This window comes from Oncorhynchus mykiss, chromosome 20, assembly GCF_057628025.1.
Source record: "Oncorhynchus mykiss isolate SJ-2025 chromosome 20, ASM5762802v1, whole genome shotgun sequence".
NCBI classification, from domain to species: Eukaryota; Metazoa; Chordata; class Actinopteri; order Salmoniformes; family Salmonidae; genus Oncorhynchus; species Oncorhynchus mykiss.
In genome coordinates, this window is record NC_143041.1 from 9,555,406 (window position 1) to 9,580,063 (window position 24,658).

Below are 24,658 nucleotides of genomic sequence, written 5' to 3' on the forward strand. Positions count from 1 at the left end.
CAGTTTCAACCATGCTGATTGGTAATGTCTGTGGTAATATCAACTTTACTGGCCCATCCTCCAGCCTTACTCAGGTAACAGAGGAAACCTTAGCCCTTTGTCTAAACATCTTCATTGTAGTAGAGATCCAGTTCCAGGAGTCCTTTACTCCACTTGTTTTCTTTACTCATTTACTTCCTTGTTGCTTTTATCAGCAGCAGCTGGGCTGGGTTTCGAGTACTTTGATTTCCTCCAATACTTACTGCATTCTACCTGATGAAAGAATATGTAATACCACAGATGAAATTACTGCCGACTACGATCATCAGCATCTTGTAGTCTAGCTACACTGCTCTGGCTGTAGGCCGCTGACGTGAGAAAGTTGACCTGAGAGAAACTGATCTGCATTTTCACCATTGTCTCCTGAAGAGGGAGAAGGTTTGTTTATACAGCATGCTGGTCACACACAGACCTCCAGCTGACCACAGACTGCACCTGTCTGGCCCTGTTATAGCAGGAAGAGGTTCATTTGTGTATCATGGCTGGGCAGGCTGGCTCCATAGGGTGTGTGGCCAAGGAGGGCTAGCAGACAGACAGGTGGCTCCATAGGGTATAGCCCCTTTTACAGCCCTGGGTGGGGACAGGGGGTAACCCCTACCCCACAGTCCACACAGACACATTGACCACAGTAAGTCCCAAACAGAGGGCTTTAAACAACACTTCACATAGACAAATCTAGAGATTTTTTAATGATCCTTTTTACATTTAAATGGCATAACACCATATTTCTAAACAAATGGTTATTTCTTGGAAGATACCTATATATTATTGAATTAGCCTACATAGTAATTTAAAAAGCTATTCAATCACATTATTATTTGTGATTTATCTCAGTGTGCCAGTTATTCGTGTTATTTTCAGAATCATGACTGAAAATGTAAAGGAGGGAATTTGACCAACAGGGCGTGGATTCACACCCAGAAGGAAAGGGGTGTGTCTGTAGTCTGGTGATGGGGGCCAGAGGGCTTCGCGCGAGCCAAGGGAGAGGAGCAGGGAGCAAGAGGGGACAAACTCCGTTTCTCTGAGCACTGTGCATTTTGGACAAGTTGACATTGACACAGTTAGGCCTACAAATATTTATTTAAACTAGAGTTATGTGTTATGAAGTGGATGATCAAACATATTCATGGATTTTTTTTAAGTGCGTAATGGCACGACTTCATCAAGAACGATGTTTTTATGGGTAACTTTATAAAGAAAGACCAGGCCTAATCTTTATTTTAAAACGCATTGAACTTATCTAATTTAAAAAGGCATGTTTTCTGCGTGTTACCCTCCAGCTCAGTATAGCGACTCATGGGATGTAGCAAATGGAGAGCTGTGTTCAACTTTGGACACCTGAAGGCGCAGTCCAAACTTTCCGTCTTCCTTACCATGATCATCATTTTCACTTACTTATTTTACTGTCTCTCTGGGTACTGCGAATCCTTACCTAGACCTGTATACGACCAACAGACAACTTTTATCAACAAAATCTTAGGCCTAAATGATGAACTGAAGCAACAAAAGCTCGACCCGCACAAGAACAGTTCTCCCGGCTCGGTTGTTCGCGAACTCCCCGGCTTTGACAGTGTTGACTCACTCATGCAGGGCAATGATAACGAACTGCGACCGGATAACAACATCTCTATAGCCAATAACTTCGGTAGTAAAACTTTTCCTCAGGCAATCATCATCGGAGTAAAGAAAGGAGGCACGCGCGCGCTTCTGGAGTTTCTGCGCATTCACCCGGATGTCAGAGCTGTGGGCGCCGAACCCCACTTCTTCGACAGGTTCTATGATAACGGATTGGAATGGTACAGGTAAGGGAGAGTAAGGGCTGTTTTGAATTTGAATTAAATCTGTTTCTTCTTGTATGCTTTAATTTACAGTAGCAGTGAAAACATGTTGAACATGGCCAAAAAATGGAAAGAGATACGATTTTCTATAATAAATAGCCTAATATTTCACTTGAATCAGTCTATGCAGATTACCTGACACCCAGGTAAAATCATGTTATTGCACTGTGACATAGGTGCTTGGTAAATCACAAGTCATAATTTAGTCATAATTCACCCCAAAATATTGTGTGAAACTGCCTGTCATCACAGCCACCAAAAGAGAACAATATTCTGTGGATTTACTGTATATCAGGTGTATATTTTGGTGCCTTATTTTTGCAATTGATCAACTCTCCTGAACAGGCTCCTATCTTCCCCTGCTTACTTCAGTGTCACTTCATTAATATCCCCTAACGCCAAATAAGGATCCTCTCTCAGAGCCCCTTGGTTCGACGGGGTATTCAGTCCCCTGCCAATAAAATGCTGTTTGTTGACGTGATGTGCTGCATTTCTAAGTGTTTGTCCCTGTGTGTGTCCCTGGGGAGCCCTCACATGTCACCCATATCACCTGGTTAGGAAGAAGGCAGGAGAAGAGGGAAGAAGAGGGAGAAATCAATACAGTCTGTTCATGAATATTGCAGACGTTGGGTACAAATGGAAACAGTATCAATGGAGGGATGAAAGTCTCCAAGCATACACCTATAATTTTTTTTTACTAAGGATTACACAGAAAAATGCCTATAATGATGTACAGTACTCTTCCTAAGCAAGTGTAACATACGTCTAATGCAAGTTACCTGACTGTACTGTTTTTCACTATAATTACTATATATTGAACAAAAATATAAAACACAACATGTAAAATGTTGGTCCCATGTTTCATGTTCCATACGCACAAAAAGCTTATTTCTCTCAAATTATGTGCACAACTTTGTTTACATCCCTGTTAGTGAGCATTTCTCCTTTGCCAAGAGAATCCATCCACCTGACAGGTGTGGCATATCAAGAAGCTGATTAAACAGCATAATCATTACACAGGTGCACCTTGTGCTGGCGACAATAAAAGGCCACTATAAAATGTGCAGTTTTGTCACAACACAATGCCACAGATATTTCAAGTTTTGAGAGATGTCCACCAGAGCTGCTGCCAGAGAATTGAATGTTAAGTTCTCTGCCATAAGCCGCCTCCAACGTTGTTTTAGAGAATTTGGCAGTACCTCACAACCGCAGACCACGTGCAATCCCGCCAGACCAGGACATCCACATCCTACTTCTTCACAAGTGTGATCGTCTAAGACCAGCCACCCAGATAGTTGATGCAACTGTAGGTTTGCACAACCAAAGAGTTTCTGCACAAACTATCAGAAGCCGTCTCAGGGAAGCTCATCTGCGAGCTCTTCGTCCTCACCTGGGTCTTGACCTGGTGAGAAGAAGCCGGAGAAGAAGGCAGACGTTTTACGTTCCCCCAACCGATTGTGTTTTTTTGTTCGTTTATTTGCGTTGTTTGTAACTCATTTTTTTACTTAATTTGTACATAATGTTGCCGCTACCATCTCTTATGACTGAAAATAACTTCTGGACATCAGGACTGCGATTACTCACCACGGACTGGCAGAATCCTTTTTTTCCTTTAACGAGTCTAATGAGCCTGACGCAATTGATATACTGCTTTCTCGGGAACAGGCCCAGATCCCCATGATTTGCTTGAAGAGGAGGCAGAGAAAAATGGGTCGGCAGGCCTTCTGAGAATTTGTAGGCGATCGAATAAACCCCCACTTCCTTCCATTCTGCTAGCAAACGTGCAATCTTTAGACAATAAAATAGATGACCTACGCGGAAGATTAAACTACAGTACCAACGGGACATTCAAAACTGTAATATCTAATGCTTGACACTATCAACATACAGCTGGCTGGTTATACACTGCACCGGCAGGATAGAACAGTGGCGTCTGGTAAGACAAGGGGCTGCAGACTATGCATTTTTTTAAATAACAGCTGGTGCACGATATCTAAGGAAGACTCAAGCTATTGCTTGACTGATGTAGAGTATCTCATGACAAGCTGTTGACTACACTATCTACCTAGAGAGTTTTCATCTGTATTTTTCGTAGCTGTTTACATACCACCACAGTCAGAGGCTGGCACTAAGACAACATTGAATGAGCTGTATCATAAGCAAACAAGAAAACGTTCACCCAGAGGCGGCACTCCTAGTAGCCGGGGACTTACACTGTCACGGCTGTTGAAAGGAGCAGACCAAGGTGCAGCGTGGTTAGCGTACATGTTCTTTAATTAAGAAAAGACGCCGAACAAAACAATACACACTACAAAACAAAACCGTGAAGCTTAAGGCTAAGTGCCATAAAGAAAGTCAACTTCCCACAGAGACAGGTGGGAAAAAAGGCAGCCTAAGTATGGTTCCCAATCAGAGACAACGATAGACAGCTGTCCCTGATTGAGAACCATACCCGGCAAAACATAGAAATAGAAAATCATAGAAACGCAAAACATAGAATGCCCACCCCAACTTACACCCTGACCAAAACAAAATAAAGGCATAAAGGGATCTCTAAGGTCAGGGTGTGACAGTACTGCCACAGGGCTCACCAGGCTGGGGAGACATACGAGAGGATTAGTTCTGGGCGCAGGCACAGGACTCACCAGGCTGGAGAGACATACAGGAGACCCTGTCCTTGGCAGAGGCACCGGATACACTGGGCCGTACGACTGTATTGGTGTGTTTGAACCAATCTAGTTTGTTGTTGATGTGGACACCAAGGAATTTGTAGCTCTCAACCTGCTCCACTACAGCCCTGTCGATGAGAATGGGGACGTGCTCGGTGCTCCTTTTCCTGTAGTCCACAATCATCTCCTTAGTCTTGGTTACATTGAGGGATAGGTTGTTATTCTGGCACCACCCAGACAGGTCTCTGACCTCCTCCCTATAGGCTGTCTCATCGTTGTCGGTGATGATGGTGTTGGAGTCGTGCCTGGCTATGCAGTCGTGGGTGAATAGTGAGTACAGGAGGGGACTGAGCACGCACCCCTGGGGAGCTCCAGTGTTGAGGATCAGCGTGGCAGATGTGTTGCTACCTACCCTCACCACCTGGGGGCGGCCTGTCAGGCGGCCTGTCGGAAGCGTTTCATATCGTGAGCTTCTGAGTGGCTAGGACAGGCACTCCCCATACTATTGTAGAGTACCTCATTTTTCCTGCTGTCGCGAATATGCCTGGGACAATCCTGGGGGAAAAGGCCCAAAAAACTATACAGACAATGCCTTCATCAAACATCACTGTTTCATGATGCATAAGTGACATGGCAGCAGATGTTTCGAAAGTGAATTATAGCCAGTGAATTATATGCATTACAGCTGGATGAGTCAACAGATTTGGCGGGCCTGGCACAGCTCATGGCATATGTCTGTTAAGTTTATGGGGGGTCAATTAAGGAAGACATCCACTTCTGCAAACCTCTGGAAACAAGGACAACATGAGAGGATATTTTTAAAGTACTGGACATCTTTGTGACATCAAATGGACTTTGGTGGTCAAGATGTGTTGGTATCTGTACTGATGGCGCAAAAGCCATGACAGGGAGACATAGTGGAGTGGTAATACTCTTGCTGCCAAGGGAATGCCTGACAGCTTGAAAGACGTTTTGGACACTACATTGAAAATGGTTAACTTTGTTAAAGCAAGACCCCTGAACTCTTGGGTATTTTCTGCATTATGCAATGATATGGGCAGCGACCATGTAACGCTTTTACAACATAGAAGTTATCTGGTTATCAAGGGGCAAAGTATTGACACATTTTTTAAAAACTGAGAGACGAGCTTAAAGTTTTCTTAACTGACCATGATTTTCACTTGTCTGACTGCTTACATGATGACGAGTTTCTCACACGACTGGCCTATCTGGGTGATGTTTTTTCTCGCCTGAATGATCTGAATCTAGGATTACAGGGACTCTCAGCAACTAAGAAGTTGGAGCTCTATTCTGTCTGCATTAACAAGGACAACACACAGGTCTTTCCATCATTGTCTGATTTTTTTGTGTGTAAAGGAACTCAAGCTTACAGATAATGTCACATGTGATATAGCGAAGCACCTTAGTGAGCTAGGTGCGCAATTACGCAGGTACTTTCCTGAAATGGCGACACAAAAAACTGGATTCGTTATCCCTTTCCTATCTGAACAAGAGAGCCTCATCGAAATTGCTAGAGGGGGTACACACCCGGAGGTTGATTGTTTGACGGGGTACGGATCTATGAAAAGTTTGGGAACCACTGCTCTAGATCGACGTGTACGACAGCGTGTTCAAGTTCCCGCCAATATCCAGCAACTTCACACAGCCATTGAAGAGGAGTGGGACAACATTCCACAGGCCACAATCAACAGCCTGATTAACTCTACGCGAAGGAGATGTGTTGCGATGCATTGTTTTTGGATCCACGCCCCTACCTTTTTTAAATTAAGGTGTCTGTGACCAACAGATGCATATCTGTATTCCCAGTCATGTGAAGTCCATAGATTAGGGTTTAATGAATTTATTTCAATTGACTGATTTCCTTATATAAACTGTAACTCAGTAAAATCTTGGAAATTGTTGCATTTTGTGTTTATATTTTTATTCAGTGTAGTTTGTGAGGCCAGGCAGATGATTAGGTAGTAGCCTACATTGTGGCACTACAACAGTTACTGGCTACAGCCTTTGATGGTGTTGAGAGACCAGTGACCTTCTAACACATCTTTTAACACCGTCACAGTCCATGTAATGCTTTGTTGCAGCTGCACAGCAGCTCTCTAGTCTCTCTCATGTCTCACAAGTGTGGTTTTAGTCTTTCCTAATCTGACGACAGGCATTGTCAACACTGTGTGGATTGGCCTGCTGTAATGACAGGTCAGGCATTAGCTCAGACAGCTCAGGGAAACAGAGATGACATCACGTTATGGAGTACCAGCTTGTCAGTGTAGGGTGAAGTTGCCCCAAGCCAAGGCTCTGATCTAAAGTCCGTATTGGGTATTTTCCGCTAATGGTAAAGGTTGGGATTTGGGGAGGGAAAGCTGATCCTAGATCTGTGCCTAAGGGTGTGATGGTTTATTGGTTCCTATCTAAGTCGAAGTATGTAGTGCTGTGTTGGAGTAATGAGACTAATGTCAAAGCACCCAGATCAGTCAGTCTAATCCCTTATCATTACCAGCTCCGCCCTCTCACCTCCCTCCACTCTTCTCTCCTTTGTGTGAAAGGCCTTGTATCATAATTGATGGGGTCTTTGATTTTAACCAAGGTATTACACAAGGGATTGTGATGTCTTGTATAATAACTTGTGTAACTACACAGTAACTATACTAGTAACTGATAGGAAACAGAATCGGACCTTTCAAGGCAATTCAATCACTGTTTTATGTGTGCGGCTGACCAATAACATTCTGGTTACCAAATCAGTTACAGAGTAACTCTGTGGCATAAGGGCAATTTTATAAAGTGTTGCTATTCACATTGACATAGAATTAAGTAAAAACCCATTGGATGTACATTCTTATCTGGACTTGAACCACTCCAGGCACCATTTAAGACAGCAGCATAAAGCATTTAGACTGGACATTGAAAGTATCACTTAAACATCATGTAATTTGACAGAGCTCTTAATTTCAAAGTGTATTGTTACACTGCTTTGAGTTTGGAAAGGAACACTGTCCTCTGTCTTCAGTTAGTTACCAAATAAAACACATGGACATGTTAAAAAGAAGCATTTGGAAAATTGTTTTAGAAGAAATGCTTATATGTGGAAAAAACTTGGCCTCTCGATGCATTTGGAAATGGTTATGTGGCTTTGTGGGAGAGAACATGTTTAAAGGGTTTAGCTCTTTCTACTCTTTCTCTCTCTGTGTGTGTGTGTGTGTGTGCTTGTGTGTGTGTGTGTGTGTGTGTGTGTGTGTGTGTGTGTGTGTGTGTGTGTGTGTGTGTGTGTGTGTGTGTGTGTGTGTGTTTCCATTGCATGTGTGCAAGTAGCCTAAGCGTTTGAGATCCAACCCAGTCAAGTGTCACATCTCCCTCTCCCCATTCTCCTCTGCGATCCACCATTAAACCACACCTTTTCATGACACCATGAATATCCATTAGACATACTGTAGATGTCATTTCCAATATTGATCTGTTAAACTAGAGTTTCCTATTGATTCAGCTGTTGGTACCTTTACCAGGGCACTGCAGGGGAGGTTCCTTAACTGCTGAATATTCAATCTTGTTGACAAGGTGTCCGTTGATCCTTCAACCACCGACATTTATACCCTATACATACTGTGAAGACTTTGAAACGTGTGGGGATTGGGGGGACAAGGTTCTTCAGAAGTATATTTTCTTGCATAATTCAGTGTAGCATTGGTCACAGTATGCAGACAGGAATGTCCAGCTCTTATTTCTTAACTGCCTTTTTTAAAAATCAATCACAAGGGATTCTTCCACTGCCGAATTCCCAGGCACATTTTTAAGGTTTTGAAATAGTGTTAGAGACAGAGAGAGAGAGTTCTTTGGCCCAACGAAAAGATTTTGGGAGGGCCTTTCATGGTCAAAGTGTCTCTGAAATAAATCAAATATATAGAATTGGACTGAACAAAGGAGACTTTGTTTCCCTGACAAGGTCCACTGGTCGGCTAGTCTGTGTCATTATTTCAGGCTATGGCGGTGTACATGCATGGCATGCTTTCAAGGCACCAAAGGAATGTCTTCAAGACTGATGTCAATATGCAAAAAGAAATGGGGGAAATATAACTGAATAATCAAACATGATTTGATAAATTGGGTTGGGATGGGTATGGATTTTCAATCTGGAGAAAAACCTAATCGCCCAACTCCATATTTTGACAGCTCGTCATTGGACGATCTTTCACCTTCCGTATGTTATGCCCTATCCAATCAGATGATAGTTAATGAAATAAAGGGACATGCATAGGAGATGTGAAAATGATAACAATATGAGTATTTAGTATTGGACGAATGAAAAAGTTCATTGGACTTCCTTTCCAACCCTCTTAGTGTGATAGAACAAGGGACTGCCTATTCCAAATCAATGTCCTCAATAGCCAGATGCCTAACCTAATTAGGTCTAAATACATGATTAGCTAACTGATCATTTGCTCAGTGAATAGAACTACATGGCAATGTATTAGTTCAAAGGGACTTAGTTAAAACGGTGCTCCCTATACAGTTGACCAATTACGGCAGCATTCACACATACTGTATATTAATATTGTTGTGGAGATTTCTAAGCTCAGTGTGACAAAAAGGTATGTTTCTTTTTTAACTAGCAGATGTAGGCTACTTGGATGCTCATTTACTATAATAATGTAAGACTAACCCAGGGATGTTTTCACTAGCCTACCTTCTTTCCCCTCATTATAAACTAATCAATTTTAACCAGATAGAGCAACAGAACTATGACAGTATTGATCCAGTAGCCTGGGTTCCTGTCAGGTCTCTAACACGACTCCCAGGTTACAGTGACTGATTAGGGTTTATGTTTGGTGGAGTGTAAAAAATGATCCCCCACTCCGTCCTTCCCGACCTCATCCTCCCATGTCCCTGTCACAGCAAGATGGATGTCACAGCTATAACAACCTCACATAGCACTACACCTCTTTGGAATCATAATACACACCCAGTCAGCGCCGAAAACCAGAGGGAAATGTCTTCTGTTTTCTGTAAAGCTGTGATTATAAATTTGTGGACTAATGACATTTTAGTTATCAGAGACTGTAGTAGGCCTAGTCATTGTAGCGACTGTAGGATAGTGATACAAGTGTGACAGTCGAAAAGGGCAGCTTTGTTTTTGCACCAACACCAGAGTTGCTCTGTTTAGTTACACAAGGGATGAATCCCTACACTTCAAACTGTCTAAACTTATCTTAACCAGGGCCCAGTCCCAATCAGAGTCTGCTTATTTGCTCTAGTCTATCAACAAGGGCAGTTATTGGATTATAATTCATCCAGGAGCTGTCTGGCACATCATTTTACCCATGACCCTTTAGGTTGAGCCTCTACCCACATCACCCAGCATACCATCTTCTGTTTTAGCCTGTCTGGAGAGGCTGGTAAATCATTGACAGCTCAGTGTGTATTGTTGTCTCAGCCGTGGCCTCTGCCTTCTGCCCTGCCTGACCATCTCTGTTTAATAACTGACTGACCGACTGACCGTCTGGCTGGGTGGGTGAGAGGGTAAGGAGGGCAGAAGGGTGAGGGTGAAGTGGAGAGAGCGTGAGAGTAGTGAGTAGACTCGCTATAGGAATCATAGGAACCCACCTTTCTTTGTTATGAAAAGCAGATAAGGAAACATTTTATGGGTTGTCTTTAATAATGTAACACAAATTGGTTTCCTGGACAATAGTTATGTTTAATTGTGAGGAAATGTGACTGATTCAAATGAGAACTCTGTCTGAAGGAGAACTCTGTCCTTTTCAGTTCGGAATGTGAACATTATATAGGAAGTTCAAAAAAAGAAATCTGAAAACCAAATAAATGCTTTCTCATATGCCGACTCTCTCTCTCTCTCTCTCTCTCTCTCTCTCTCTCTCTCTCTCTCTCTCTCTCTCTGTTGTGCTGTGTGTTTTAGAGACTCTCTTTCTCTCTGTTGTGCTGTGTGTTTTAGAGACTCTCTCTCTCTCTCTGTTGTGCTGTGTGTTTTAGAGACTCTCTCTGTTGTGCTGTGTATTTTAGAGACTCTCTCTCTCTCTCTGTTGTGCTGTGTATTTTAGAGACTCTCTCTCTGTTGTGCTGTGTATTTTAGAGACTATCTTTCTCTTACACACAAAAACACACACACAATTTACTGGGCCAGGATTGGCCCCTTAATGACAAACACTATCTTTCCCAGCAGCTGCAGGCCCTGTGTTCTGCCAACTGTAATCCCATTCCTCAGTTAAAACAAGTCAAGGATGGGCTACAACCACAAGGAGTGGGACATTTAACAATTTAGGAAGTGGCATTCACTGCAGTCCAGTATTGAGTCTTCTCATTGATCTAGAGTTGAGTAGACACCAGATGGCCAATGGTTGGAGTCCATTAGAGAGTTCTGAGGTGTACTTGTAATTTCAATTCATTTGGAAAAGGTAGGTAATTCATGGAAAAATGTGGGCGTTTTATTTTTCCCTCACCAATAGTTTTACGGTAGCAGACGCTGGGGAAAGAGTAATGCAGCATGATGTATAGCAGTGGAGGCTGCTGAGGGGAGGACGGCTCATTGAAATGGCTGGAACGGATCAAATGGAATGGCATCAAACACATGGAATGTGTTTGATGTATTTGATACCATTCCACCTATTCCGCTCCAGCCATTACCACGAGCCCGTCCTCCCCAATTAAGGTGCCACCAACCTCCTGCTATCCACCTCCATTGCCGACAGAGATGACCGCCTCGCTTCGCGTTCTTCGGAAACTATGCAGCATTTCGTTTTTTTATGTATTATTTCTAACACTGTTACCCCTGGAAATCTGAAGTCTTATTACATACAGCCGGGAGGAACTATTGGATATAAGAGCAACGACAACTTACCAACATTATGACCAGGAATACGACTTTCCTGAAGCGGATCCTCTGTTTGGACCACCACCCAGGACAATGGATTGGATCCCAGCAGGCGACCCAAAACAACAACGCCGCAGAAGGGGCAGATGGAGCGGTCTTCTGGTCAGGTTCCGTATACACCGCTCCCGAGTATACTACTTGCCAATGTCCAGTCTCTTGACAATGAAATCCGAGCAAGGGTTGCCTTCCAGAGAGACATCAGAGATTGCAACATTCTCTGCTTCACGGAAACATGGCTCACTCGGGATACGTTATCAGAGTCGGTACAGCCACCTGGTTTCTTCACGCATCGCGCCGACAGAAACAAACATCTCTCTGGTAAGAATTGCGGGGGTGTATGCCTTATGATTAACGAGTCGTGGTGTGATCATAACAACATACAGGAACTCAAGTCCTTTTGTTCACCTGACCTAGAATTCCGTACAATCAAATGCCGACCGCATTATCTACCAAGATAATTCTCTTCAATTATTATCACAGTCGTGTATATCCCCACCAAGCAGACACCTCGACGGCCCTGAAATAACTTCATTGGACTCTGTGTAAACTGGAAACCACATATCCCAAGGCTGCATTTATTGTAGCTGGGGATTTTAACAAGGCTAATCCGAAAACAAGGCTCCCTAATTTTTATCAGCACATCGAATGTGTGACCCGGGCTGGTAAAACCCTGGATCATTGTTACTCTAACTTCATCGACGCATACAAAGCCCTCTCTCGCCCTCCTTTCTGCAAATCTGACCACGACTCCATTTTGTTGCTCCCAGCCTATAGACAGAAACTAAAACAGGAAACGCCCGTGCTCAGGTCTGTTCAACTCTGGTCCGACCAATCTGATTCAACGCGTCAAGAATGCTTCGATCACGTGGACTGGGATATGTTCCGGATAGCATCGGACAATAACATTGATGTATACGCTGATTCGGTGGGCGAGGTTATTAGCAAGTGCATCAGTGATGTTGGACCCACGGCAACTATTAAAACCTTCCCCAACCAGAAACCGTGGGTTGATGGCAGCATTCACACAAAACTGAAAGCGCGAACCACTGCTTTTAATCAGGGCAAGGCGACCGGAAACATGACCGAATACAAACAGTGTAGCTATTCCCTCCGCAAGGCAATCAAACAAGCTAAGCGTCAGTATAGAGACAAAGTAGAGTCGCAATTCGACGTCTCAGACACGAGGGGTATGTGGCAGGGTCTACAGTCAATCACGGACTACAAAAAGAAAACCAGCCCCGTCGCGGTCCCCAATGTCTTGCTCCCAGACAAACTAAACAGCTTCTTTGCTCGCTTTGAGGAATATACAGTGCCACCGACACGGCCCGCTACCAAAACCTGCGGGCTCTCCTTCACCGCAGCCAACGTGAGAAAAACATTTGAACTTGCTAACTCTCGCAAGGCTGCTGGCCCAGATGGCATCCCTAGCCGCGTCCTCAGAGCATGCGCAGACCAGCTGGCTGGTGTGTTTATGGACATATTCAATCAGTCCCTATCCCAGTCTGCTGTTCCCACATGCTTCAAGAGGGCCACTATTGTTCCTGTTCCCAAGAAAGCTAAGGTAACTGAGCTAAACTACTATCAATTCCGCCATCATGAAGTGCTTTGAGAGTCAAAGAACATATCACCTCCACCCTACCTGACACCCTAGACCCACTCCAATTTGCTTACCGCCCCAATAGCTACACAGATGACGCAATCGCAATCACACTGCACATTGCCCTAACCCATCTGGACAAGAGGAATACCTGTGTAAGAACGTTGTTCATCGACTACTGCTCAGCATTTAACACCATAGTACCCTCAAAACTCGTCATTAAGCTTGAGACCCTGGTTCTCGACCCTACCCTGTGCAACTGGGTCCTGGACTTTCTGACGGAATGCCCCCAGGTGGTGAGGGTAGGTAACAACCACTCCGCTGATCCTCAACACTGGGGCCCCACAAGGGTGTGTTCTCAGCCCTTTCCTGTACTCCCTGTTCACCCATGACTGCGCGGCCATGCACGCCTCCAACTCAATCATCAAGTTTACAGATGACACCACAGTTGTTGGCTTGCTTACCAACATTGACGAGACGGCCTACAGGGAGGAGGTGAGGGCCCTCGGAGTGTGGTGTCAGGAAAACCTCAGACTCAACGTAAACAAAACAAAGGAGATGATCGTGGACTTCAGGAAACAGCAGAGGGAGCACCCCCTATCCACATCGACGGGACAGTAGTGAAGAAGGTGGAAAGTTAAGTTCCTTGGCGTACACATCACTGACAAACTGAATTGGTCCACCCACACAGACAGCGTGGTGAAGAAGGCACAACAGCAACAGTGTCTCTTCAACCTCAGGAGGCTGAAGAAATTTGGCTTGTCACCAAAAACACTCAAACTTTTACAGATGCACAATCGAGAGCATCCTTTCGGGCTGTTTCACCACCTGGTACGGCAACTGCCCCGCCCAGAACCGTAAGGCTCTCCAGAGGGTACTGAGAGACTGAAAAACAGCTTCTATCTCAAGGTCATCAGACTGTTAAACAGCCATCACTAACATTGAGGGGCTGCTGCCAACACACTGACTCAAATCTCTAGCCACTTAATAATTAAAAATTGGATGTAGTAAATATATCACTAGTCACTTTAAACAATGCCACTTTATATAATGTTTACATACCCATTACTCATCTCATATGTATAAACTGTACTTTATACCACCTACTGCATCTTGCCTATGCCGTTCGGCCATCATTCATTCCTTTACACTTCTGTGTATAAGGTAGTTGTTGTGAAATTGTTAGATTACTTGTTAGATATTACTGCATGTTCGGAACTAGAAGCACAAGCATTTCGCTACACTCGCATTAACATCTGCTAACCATGTGTATGTGACAAAGAAAATGTGATTTGATTTGATGTATAGTATTAGATGATAATGTTTAACTTTGGTTCAAAAGGGCTTTTCTTTTATGAAGTGCACAGAAAAACACACTTCAACCTGGCTCAGAGAATCATTAGAAGCCCTTGTGAAATATTCATTTAGAACAAGAAGTATAGTACTGTTTTAAAGGTGGAGGTTCTCTTAAAAACGGGGTTTCTGTAGTTCTTTGTAAAGAATGACTACAGTGCAGTGCATGCTTTCACACTGAAACCCTCTAAGTAATTTAACCAATCTAATTATTACAGTAACTACACAACTACACAGGCTGAGGGAGGAAGGAGGAAGGAAGTGACCCTCCAGTTATCTGTCCATCTCTCTCTTCCTCTTCCTCTTGTCTGTTCATCTGTTTATCTCAGGGTGTGGGCCCCTGGCCCATGGTTGCCCACTGATAAAGTTGCACAGCTAACAGCTAACCCACTGTGGGCCAGGCAGGAACACAGGCTGATTTTCCCATTCGATAAGACGGAGGGGTGCAATTACAGCAAGGAACACACTTTTTTTCTGTCTTTCTCTCTCACACATAGTCTCCCGTCTCTTGCTCTCTCACCCTATTATCTCTCCAATTCTCTCTCTCTTTTTAATTCTGGAGTTGGAATGTCAGGCTTTATACTGCAGTAGACAGTCTGGAGGCTTGAGCTGTTTCCCCCTTTCTCTGTCTCTCTCTGTCTCTCTCTCTCTGTCTGTCTGTCTGTCTGTCTGTCTGTCTCTCTCTCTCTCTGTCTCTCTCTCTCTGTCTTTTTCTCTTTCTGTCTCTGTCTCTCTCTCTCTCTGTCTCTCTCTCTCTCTGTCTCTCTCTCTTTCTGTCTCTGTCTCTCTCTCTCTCTGTCTATCTCTCTTTCTGTCTCTCTACACTGTCATCTCTCTCTCTCTTTCTGTCTCTCTCTACACTGTCATTATCTCTCCCGAGGAAACTGTGAGACCGCTTCCCACTGACTCTTCTCAAAGTTGCCTGCTGTAATAATCTCTGTATTAACTGTCATGTTCACTTTTCCCCCTCGTAGACACATTCTTTAGGTCTTTCTTACCGACCTACCTCACTGATGTAGGCCTGAACCTCCTCAACAAATAGAACTCTCACCACTCTCTGGCTGCTGTATGAAACCAGCGTGGGAGTGTAGTCCGACAGCCTTGGTGTGTACGTTACACCATTAGACTTTACTATGCTACTGTACTGCGCGTACACACACACACACACACACACACACACACACACACACACACACACACACACACACACACACACACACACACACACACACACACACACACACACACACACACAGACACACAGACACACAGACACACACAGACACAGACACAGACACACAGACACACACACATTTTATTGGTCTCTTTGTTATTTCCTGCTGACTTTGACTTCTAATTACTCTTCACTAACTCCTGAGGCCTCCATTTTCTTCTCCCAGGAATGACAAGCCTCTCTCTCTGCAGAGTAGCAGAGTACTGAGTTTAACGCAGGGGACAAAGAGTCAAAGGCATGTCTCAGCTCTCAGAGGCAACTTTCCCTGTGTTTAAGCCTCCAGATGACATTTAACTTGTTTTGACAGAAATGCAGTCCCCCAGTGATGGGAATTGGTTGACAAAATGTCTTCTCAACCTTCCTGCACACTGTGTGTACTCATAATGTAACTTGCAATGTCCTATGGAAGTATCCCTGATAAAATAAGTAGAGAGAGGGAGAGGGAGATGCTGAGCTGAAGACATCTTGCGTTATAAGCATCCCCCGTGGGCCCGATGGTCTCACCCACTGAATCATAAGTGTCTGCCTCTGACCTTCAGGGTGGAAAGGACAAAGTCCTCTCCCAGAGGGGTCTGGCGGGGGTCACAGAGTAAAGTTACACAGAGTCAAGATAGATCACAGCATACAGGGTCTGAGTCCTGGGACCAACAGGGAAAACCCTTCCTACCCAACAACAAATCTTTATATCCTCTACTGCATTTCACACACGCGCTCATACTGGTACAAACATTTGCATGCGTGAGCATTCACACAGACACACACAGAGACAGACACAGACACACACACAGAGAACCTCAGCCTGTCCTGCTGGTAACAGTGCAGAGTGTTAGCTGCTCCTGCAAAAGGGCATAAGGGTGTATGCGTGCATGCCCATATGTTTGTGTTTGTGTGTGTCCGTTGGGTGGGTGGGTGTGTCTAGGTGTGTTCTTCTGAGAGTGTGGCCAACTTTTAAATCAAAGCTCCTGTCCTATGTTTACAAACATGGGTTTTTACTGTATGAGCTAACACTGGGAAGGCAAATAAGAGTTAAAAGCCCAGGTTGGAGCACTTTGTGTGTGTGTGTGTGTGTGTGTGTGTGTGTGTGTGTGTGTGTGTGTGTGTGTGTGTGTGTGTGTGTGTGTGTGTGTGTGCGTGCGTGCAGCCATCCACACGTACTTTGTGCTCCCTCAGATGTTGGAGATGCATGACGCCCCTACACACACACGCATGCTAATGCCCAGATGCTGCGTTTTACGAGCGAGCTCACCTACTTAGTACAAAAACGATCAAGTCAATATTTGTCAACATTAAAGTTTCCACAATTAGTGTGTAGCTTGTCTTTTCCCCTTGTTTTTGAGATGACATTGACACACACTCAGGTTGGTGTACTTAGTTCAGTCTCTACAATACGGTCATAAACAGTAGCCTATCAACCTGAGGTATTTTACAACAGGGCCTAATAGAGCTGAGGGCCACCCAGACGGTGAGTACAGCAGGTCTATAGAGATAAACACACATCTGTGGACCCTCTGACCTGCATTCTTGCTCCAGATGCTAACAGTGCTACCGCTAGGCTAAGGTGTGATTAAAACAAACAGCAGATCACTTAGCTAGTCTCCGCTAACCTGGCTGCCGTTGGAAACCATACAGAGAGCAACAACATTTGACAAAGAACCACAATAGCAGTTGAATTGATATACACTCTAGTACAGTGCCTTGCGAAAGTATTCGGCCCCCTTGAACTTTGCGACCTTTTGCCACATTTCAGGCTTCAAACATAAAGATATAAAACTGTATTTTTTTGTGAAGAATCAACAATAAGTGGGACACAATCATGAAGTGGAACGACATTTATTGGATATTTCAAACTTTTTTAACAAATCAAAAACTGAAAAATTGGGCATGCAAAATTATTCAGCCCCTTTACTTTCAGTGCAGCAAACTCTCTCCAGAAGTTCAGTGAGGATCTCTGAATGATCCAATGTTGACCTAAATGACTAATGATGATAAATACAATCCACCTGTGTGTAATCAAGTCTCCGTATAAATGCACCTGCACTGTGATAGTCTCAGAGGTCCGTCAAAAGCGCAGAGAGCATCATGAAGAACAAGGAACACACCAGGCAGGTCCGAGATACTGTTGTGAAGAAGTTTAAAGCCGGATTTGGATACAAAAAGATTTCCCAAGCTTTAAACATCCCAAGGAGCACTGTGCAAGCGATAATATTGAAATGGAAGGAGTATCAGACCACTGCAAATCTACCAAGACCTGGCCGTCCCTCTAAACTTTCAGCTCATACAAGGAGTCTGATCAGAGATTCAGCCAAGAGGCCCATGATCACTCTGGATGAACTGCAGAGATCTACAGCTGAGGTGGGAGACTCTGTCCATAGGACAACAATCAGTCGTATATTGCACAAATCTGGCCTTTATGGAAGAGTGGCAAGAAGAAAGCCATTTCTTAAAGATATCCATAAAAAGTGTCGTTTAACGTTTGCCACAAGCCACCTGGGAGACACACCAAACATGTGGAAGAAGGTGCTCTGGTCAGATGAAACCAAAATTGAACTTTTTGGCAACAATGCAAAACGTTATGTTTGGCGTAAAAGCAACACAGCTCATCACCCTGAACACACCATCCCCACTGTCAAACATGGTGGTGGCTGCATCATGCTTTGGGCCTGCTTTTCTTCAGCAGGGACAGGGAAGATGGTTAAAATTGATGGGAAGATGGATGGAGCCAAATACAGGACCATTCTGTCTGCAAAAGACCTGAGACTCGGACGGAGATTTGTCTTCCAACAAGACAATGATTCAAAAAATAAGCAAATCTACAATGGAATGGTTCAAAAATAAACATATCCAGGTGTTAGAATGGCCAAGTCAAAGTCCAGACCTGAATCCAATCGAGAATCTGTGGAAAGAACTGAAAACTGCTGTTCACAAATGCTCTCCATCCAACCTCACTGAGCTCGAGCTGTTTTGCAAGGAGGAATGGGAAAAAAATTCAGTCTCTCAATGTGCAAAACTGATAGAGACATACCCCAAGCGACTTACAGCTGTAATCGCAGCAAAAGGTGGCGCTACAAAGTATTAACTTAAGGGGGCTGAATAATTTTGCACGCCCAATTTTTCAGTTTTTGATTTGTTAAAAAAGTTTGAAATATCCAATAAATGTCGTTCCACTTCATGATTGTGTCCCACTTGTTGTTGATTCTTCACAAAAAAATACAGTTTTATATCTTTATGTTTGAAGCCTGAAATGTGGCAAAAGGTCGCAAAGTTCAAGGGGGCCGAATACTTTCGCAAGGCACTGTATATGGGTCTCACTTTAATACTGTGAGATAAGTCTGGCTAGGTTAATGTGTGTCTCTCCCTCCCTCCCACTTGGGTTTGTGTTGTAGCCAGAGAGTTCCGTGATTACAGGACAATGTTTTGGGGATACCGGGTGGCGCGGTGGTCTAAGACACTGCATCTCAGTGCTAGAGGCTTCACTACAGACACTGGTTCGGTTCCAAGCTGTATCACCACCAGCTGTGTTTGGGATTCCCATAGGGCAGCACACAATTGGCCCAGCGTCATCCGGGTTTGGCCCAGGGTAGGCCATCATTGTAAATAAGAATTAGTTCTTAACTGACTTACCTAGTTAAATAAAGGTTAAATAAATAAAACATTTAAATAAAGAATTTAAACATGATGGCAATGGAAGCCGGGACAGTCCAGCATGGATGCCATTAGCCTGTTTGGTCAGAATTAAACATTCAGTTGCTGTTGAGTACACACTACACAAACAGACTGTCACCTGCGTATGGCAGGCCAAAATAAGTATTGTAAAACATTACATTTTTTTACAAATAGAGAGAGCAAAAGAAGTATCAAATGAAATAAGTGTAATTATTTAGTTGTAATGGGTTGTAGTGGTAGTTGTAAAGAAAAGGGTCTCCTTTATATCTTGAAATGAACTTGAGTTATGAAGTGATGGAATTATAGCACAATGCTGTCCTATGTAACTGATCAGCCACCGTGGGGGTTGTTCAGAACAGAGGAAGACAGGAGAGAATGTGTAGAGATATGTCCCTCTAAAGCTGAATCCCAGTGGAGTTGTTGCTCTTGAAAGGAGGTTTTCTGTGTTACTATTTGATCTCTTACATTGTAATATTAATATCAACATGCTATAGGCCTAGTTGGGGTGAGCCAATGAAACGTTATCTACAGGATTTCCTTTTTCTCTTACTTAACCTTTTTTGAACCAGGAGATCCAATTGAGGTAGATCCTCTCTAAAAACCTAACAGATTCCGTTACTGTGGTATGAGTGTTGTCTGTATACCCGATCCTCATATCCACTCATACCCAGGCTGTAGTAAAAAAAAAAGAGGCGGTCTGTTGTAAAAACATAAGCCATGTTTTCAGGATTAGCTTCATGGCACATTCGTGGTGGGGATGTCAGATTTGGATCAGAGAGGAGTATGTTCCCCACACAGCTCAGGCCAGAGCCCTGCATTTAGAGACCAGAGACCAACCACGTTGATGACAGCTTTTGGAATGCGTCTCAAACGGCACCCTATTCCTTATAGAGTTCACAAATTCCGTTCAGAGCCCTGGTGCACCGTACTATAGTGAATAGGGTGCCGTTTGAGACCCAACCTCAGTCTCTACCACATGGCTATGCTACGGGGGGAACCATCCGTGGAAATTAAATGGGGGATTTTCTGAGGAGTTGGAACGTTCCTTCATGCTTGGATTTCTAAAACGTAAACCCGCCGTGAGATTTGAATCCCCTCATTTTAAATTAAATGAAGGTGGTCCTTTTCTGAGGAGAGTTGGAAGGATTCCTGTTTTGTGTCCTTAGGATTCTAAAATGGAACTTCTGGGATTCCACTTTAAATAGTGTTCCAACATTAGGTTCCAGCTGCTAAAGGACACGTTTTTAAAGGTTAAATAATGGTTAAATTAAATGAAAATAAAACAATTTGGAGACTATTAGCTGTCTTTCATCTCTTTAGCTCATCATCAGATTATTTACTGCTAATCTGGGTGCAGGTCTATTTCTCATTTGTTGGCTAAAGTAGAGTCAGACTGGTGCTGGTCTGTTGGGGAGTTTATTGCAGTGTCCGTGGTATACGATAGGCAGTGCATGGTATGATATACAGTGCATTCGGAAAGTATTCAGACCCCTTGACTTTTTCCACATTTTGTTACATTACAGCTTTATTCTTAAATGGATTATATAGTTGTTTCCCCCTCATCAATCTACACACAATACCCCACAATGGCAAAACAAAATCAAGTTTTTATACATTTTTGCAAATGTATTATAAATACAAAATATTCAGACCCTTTACTCAGTACTTTGTTGATTACAGCCTAGAGTCTTCTTGGCTACAAGCTTAACACACTTGTATTTGGTGAGTTTCTCCCATTCTTCTCAAACTCTGTCAGGTTGGATGGGGAGCCTCGCTGCACAGTTATTTTCAAGACTCCCCAGAGATGTTCGATCGGGTTCAAGTCCGGGCTCTGACTGGGCCACTCAAGGACATTCAGAGTCTTGTCCTGAAGCCACTTCTGCATTGTCTTGGCTGTGTGCTTAGGGTCATTGTCATGTTGGAAGGTGAACCTTCGCCCCAGTCTGCTCTAGAGCAGGTTTTCATCAAGGATCTCTCTGTACTTTGCTCCGTTCATCTTTCCCTCAATGATGACTTTCCAAATCATGTCCAATCAATTTAATTTACCACAGGTGGACTCCAGTCAAGTTGTAGACACATCTCAAGGATGATAAATGGAAACAGGATTCACCGGAGCTCAATTTTGAGTCTCATAACAAAGGGTCTGAATACTTATGTAAATCATTCTAAAAACCTGTTTTCGCTTTGTCATTATGGGGTATTGTGTGTAGATTGATGAGATTAAAAAAAAACATACCGTAACAAAATGTGGGAAAAGTCAAGGGGTGTGAATACTTTCCGAATGCACCGTTATTTGTCCAGGCAGCCTGGGCTCAGCCCAGCTCTCAGCCTACCTCTCAGCCTAGCTCTCAGCCCAGCTCTCAGCCTACCTCTCAGCCTACCTCTCAGCCTAGCTCTCAGCCCAGCTCTCAGCCTACCTCTCAGCCTAGCTCTCAGCCCAGCTCTCAGCCTACCTCTCAGCCTAGCTCTCAGCCTAGCTCTCAGCCTAGCTCTCAGCCCAGCTCTCAGCCTACCTCTCAGCCTAGCTCTCAGCCTAGCTCTCAGCCTAGCTCTCAGCCTAGCTCTCAGCCTACCTCTCAGCCCAGCTCTCAGCCTACCTCTCAGCCTAGCTCTCAGCCTAGCTCTCAGCCTAGCTCTCAGCCTAGCTCTCAGCCTAGCTCTCAGCCTAGCTCTCAGCCCAGCTCTCAGCCTACCTCTCAGCCTAGCTCTCAGCCTAGCTCTCAGCCTACCTCTCAGCCTAGCTCTCAGCCCAGCTCTCAGCCTACCTCTCAGCCTACCTCTCAGCCTAGCTCTCAGCCTACCTCTCAGCCTAGCTCTCAGCCCAGCTCTCAGCCTACCTCTCAGCCTACCTCTCAGCCTAGCTCTCAGCCTACCTCTCAGCCTAGCTCTCAGCCTAGCTCTCCGCCTAGCTCTCAGCCTAGCTCTCAGCCTACCTCTCAGCCTACCTCTCAGCCTAGCTCTCAGAGATGCTCTGACAGGCTTGTGAAGGAGGAGGAAGTCCTGTGGAAATGACTTTTCACTGGTTATTATGGTTTTGTGGTTTCCCTTAAGCACCCACTCATTGACTTCCTCTCCATCTGACATGCATTTCAGCGAGGCCAGCGTCTAATGTAGATGTTTATATTGATGTAATCACAGACCTAACCAACTAATTACAAAGCTAAATCAGAAGCCCTCAAGGCTGGGGAGCATCAAAGGGGACTGTTGGAACACTCCAATGACGCATGGAATATCCATATTCCATAAAATGTTGTAATATTAAACATGTGGAAACAGATCTGGTCGTGTTAATGACACACAAACCAGGTTCCAAAGGTCTTAAAGTTTGTTGCATTCCCAGAAGATGTTAGTATGTTAGTTTACCAAATGTTTGGGAACCACTAATCAAATCTTTCCTCTTCTCTCCTCTCCTCTCAGAAACTTGATGCCCCGGACGTTGGAAAGCCAGATCACCATGGAGAAGACACCAAGCTACTTCGTCACCAAGGAGGCTCCTCGGCGTCTCTTCGCCCTGAGTCGTCATACCAAGCTGATCGTGGTGGTCCGAGACCCCGTGACCCGGGCCGTGTCCGACTACACCCAGACGCTGTCCAAACAACCCGGCCTTCCGTCTTTCCAGAGCCTGACCTTCCGGAACTCCACCACGGGCCTCATCGACACCTCCTGGAGCGCCGTGCGCATCGGGATCTACGCCAAGCACCTGGAGAACTGGCTGCGCTACTTCCCCCTCTCGAAGTTCCTCTTCGTCAGCGGCGAGCGGCTTGTGACGGACCCGGCCGGGGAGATGGGCAGGGTGCAGGACTTCCTGGGGCTGAAGAGGTTGGTCACGGACAAACACTTCTACTTCAACCAGACCAAGGGTTTCCCCTGCCTGAAGAAGCCAGAGGGGAGCAGCAGGCCACGCTGTCTGGGGAAGTCTAAGGGAAGGCCTCATCCACAGATCTCTCCAGAGGTGCTGCTCAGGCTCAGGGAGTTCTATAGGCCATTCAACATGAAGTTTTACCAAATGACAGGCCATGACTTTGGCTGGGACTGATGGAAATGGGATGGGATAAAGCATAGACATGTGTCTCCAGAGGATCTACAGGCCTTGTAATGGCCACTTAACCTGAGGTTTTGCCAAATGACAGGTCCTCGTGACTTCGGCTGGGACTGGTGGAAACAGACAGACTAGTATATTTTGGTTTTTAAAGAGAGGGTTTAAATCTCCTTGTATAAACAGATGTGATTTCCCTAGTATGATTGTTGTGTCGCTGCAATGTAATAAAAAATAAATATTCTGACAAAACTGCTCCACGAGCCTGCCAAATATTCATCCCAAATATGCTAATACTATTTCAATAAACTAGACTACAATAAGCCAAGTGCATTTCTAAAATAATTGTATTAATGATAATTTTTACTGTTATCCCATTCTCATGTTTGAAAATGCAATCGTAAAGATGTTTAGGGGACATTATTTTTAACAATGCAGAAGACTATTGCTGGTATAAATGCTGGACTATGTACTATTTTTTTGTTAACAAAATATATTACTGATTTACTCTGTGTGCTGTAAAATTGCTATTATTTATGTTGCAAGTGTTATGCTATTGAGAATTGTGGTATATGCTATATCTGTATCCCTTTCTTCATTGTTTGTTTCATACCAAACTCATAAACTGTACCCCTCCTTGACTGTACATTTCTGGAAGCATAATTTATTAAAATGACAATGTTTGAGATGTTTTATCTACTACTTTTGTATTTGTAGATGCTGATATTACTAAAGCCTTTATTCTGAAATGGACATCCTTCCATCATCATATACATCAACGTTTCAGTATGAAATATCCACACCACATGATACACTGTTCAGTCACACCAGACCACAGAGAGAGAAGGCAGATAGGGTGGTGTGTGTAGGGGGTGGTCATACGACCCTGTAGGTGGTGGTCATACGACCCTGTAGGTGGTCATACGACCCTGTAGGTGGTGGTCATACGACCCTGTAGGTGGTGGTCATACGACCCTGTAGGTGGTGGTCATACGGCCCTGTAGGTGGAGGTCATAAGACCCTGTAGGTGGTGGTCATACGACCCTGTAGGTGGTGGTCATACGGCCCTGTAGGTGGAGGTCATACGACCCTGTAGGTGGTCATACGACCCTGTAGGTGGTGGTCATACGGCCCTGTAGGTGGTGGTCATACGACCCTGTAGGTGGTGGTCATACGGCCCTGTAGGTGGAGGTCATAAGACCCTGTAGGTGGTGGTCATACGGCCCTGTAGGTGGTGGTCATACGGCCCTGTAGGTGGTGGTCATACGACCCTGTAGGTGGTGGTCATACGGCCCTGTAGGTGGTGGTCATACGGCCCTGTAGGTGGAGGTCAT

General features: G+C 44.4%; 1 protein-coding gene across 1 annotated transcript; it reads left to right on the plus strand.

Annotated features, from left to right (window-relative positions):
• Positions 1-990: 990 nt before the first annotated feature.
• LOC149974350 (heparan sulfate glucosamine 3-O-sulfotransferase 6-like) lies at positions 991-24,010 on the plus strand. The gene is made up of 2 exons (XM_090212144.1): positions 991-1,841; positions 22,706-24,010. Exons 1-2 carry the CDS (start codon positions 1,336-1,338, stop codon positions 23,322-23,324), a joined length of 1,125 nt encoding a protein of 374 aa, XP_090068270.1. The 5' UTR covers positions 991-1,335; the 3' UTR covers positions 23,325-24,010.
• The last annotated feature ends 648 nt before the right edge of the window (positions 24,011-24,658 follow it).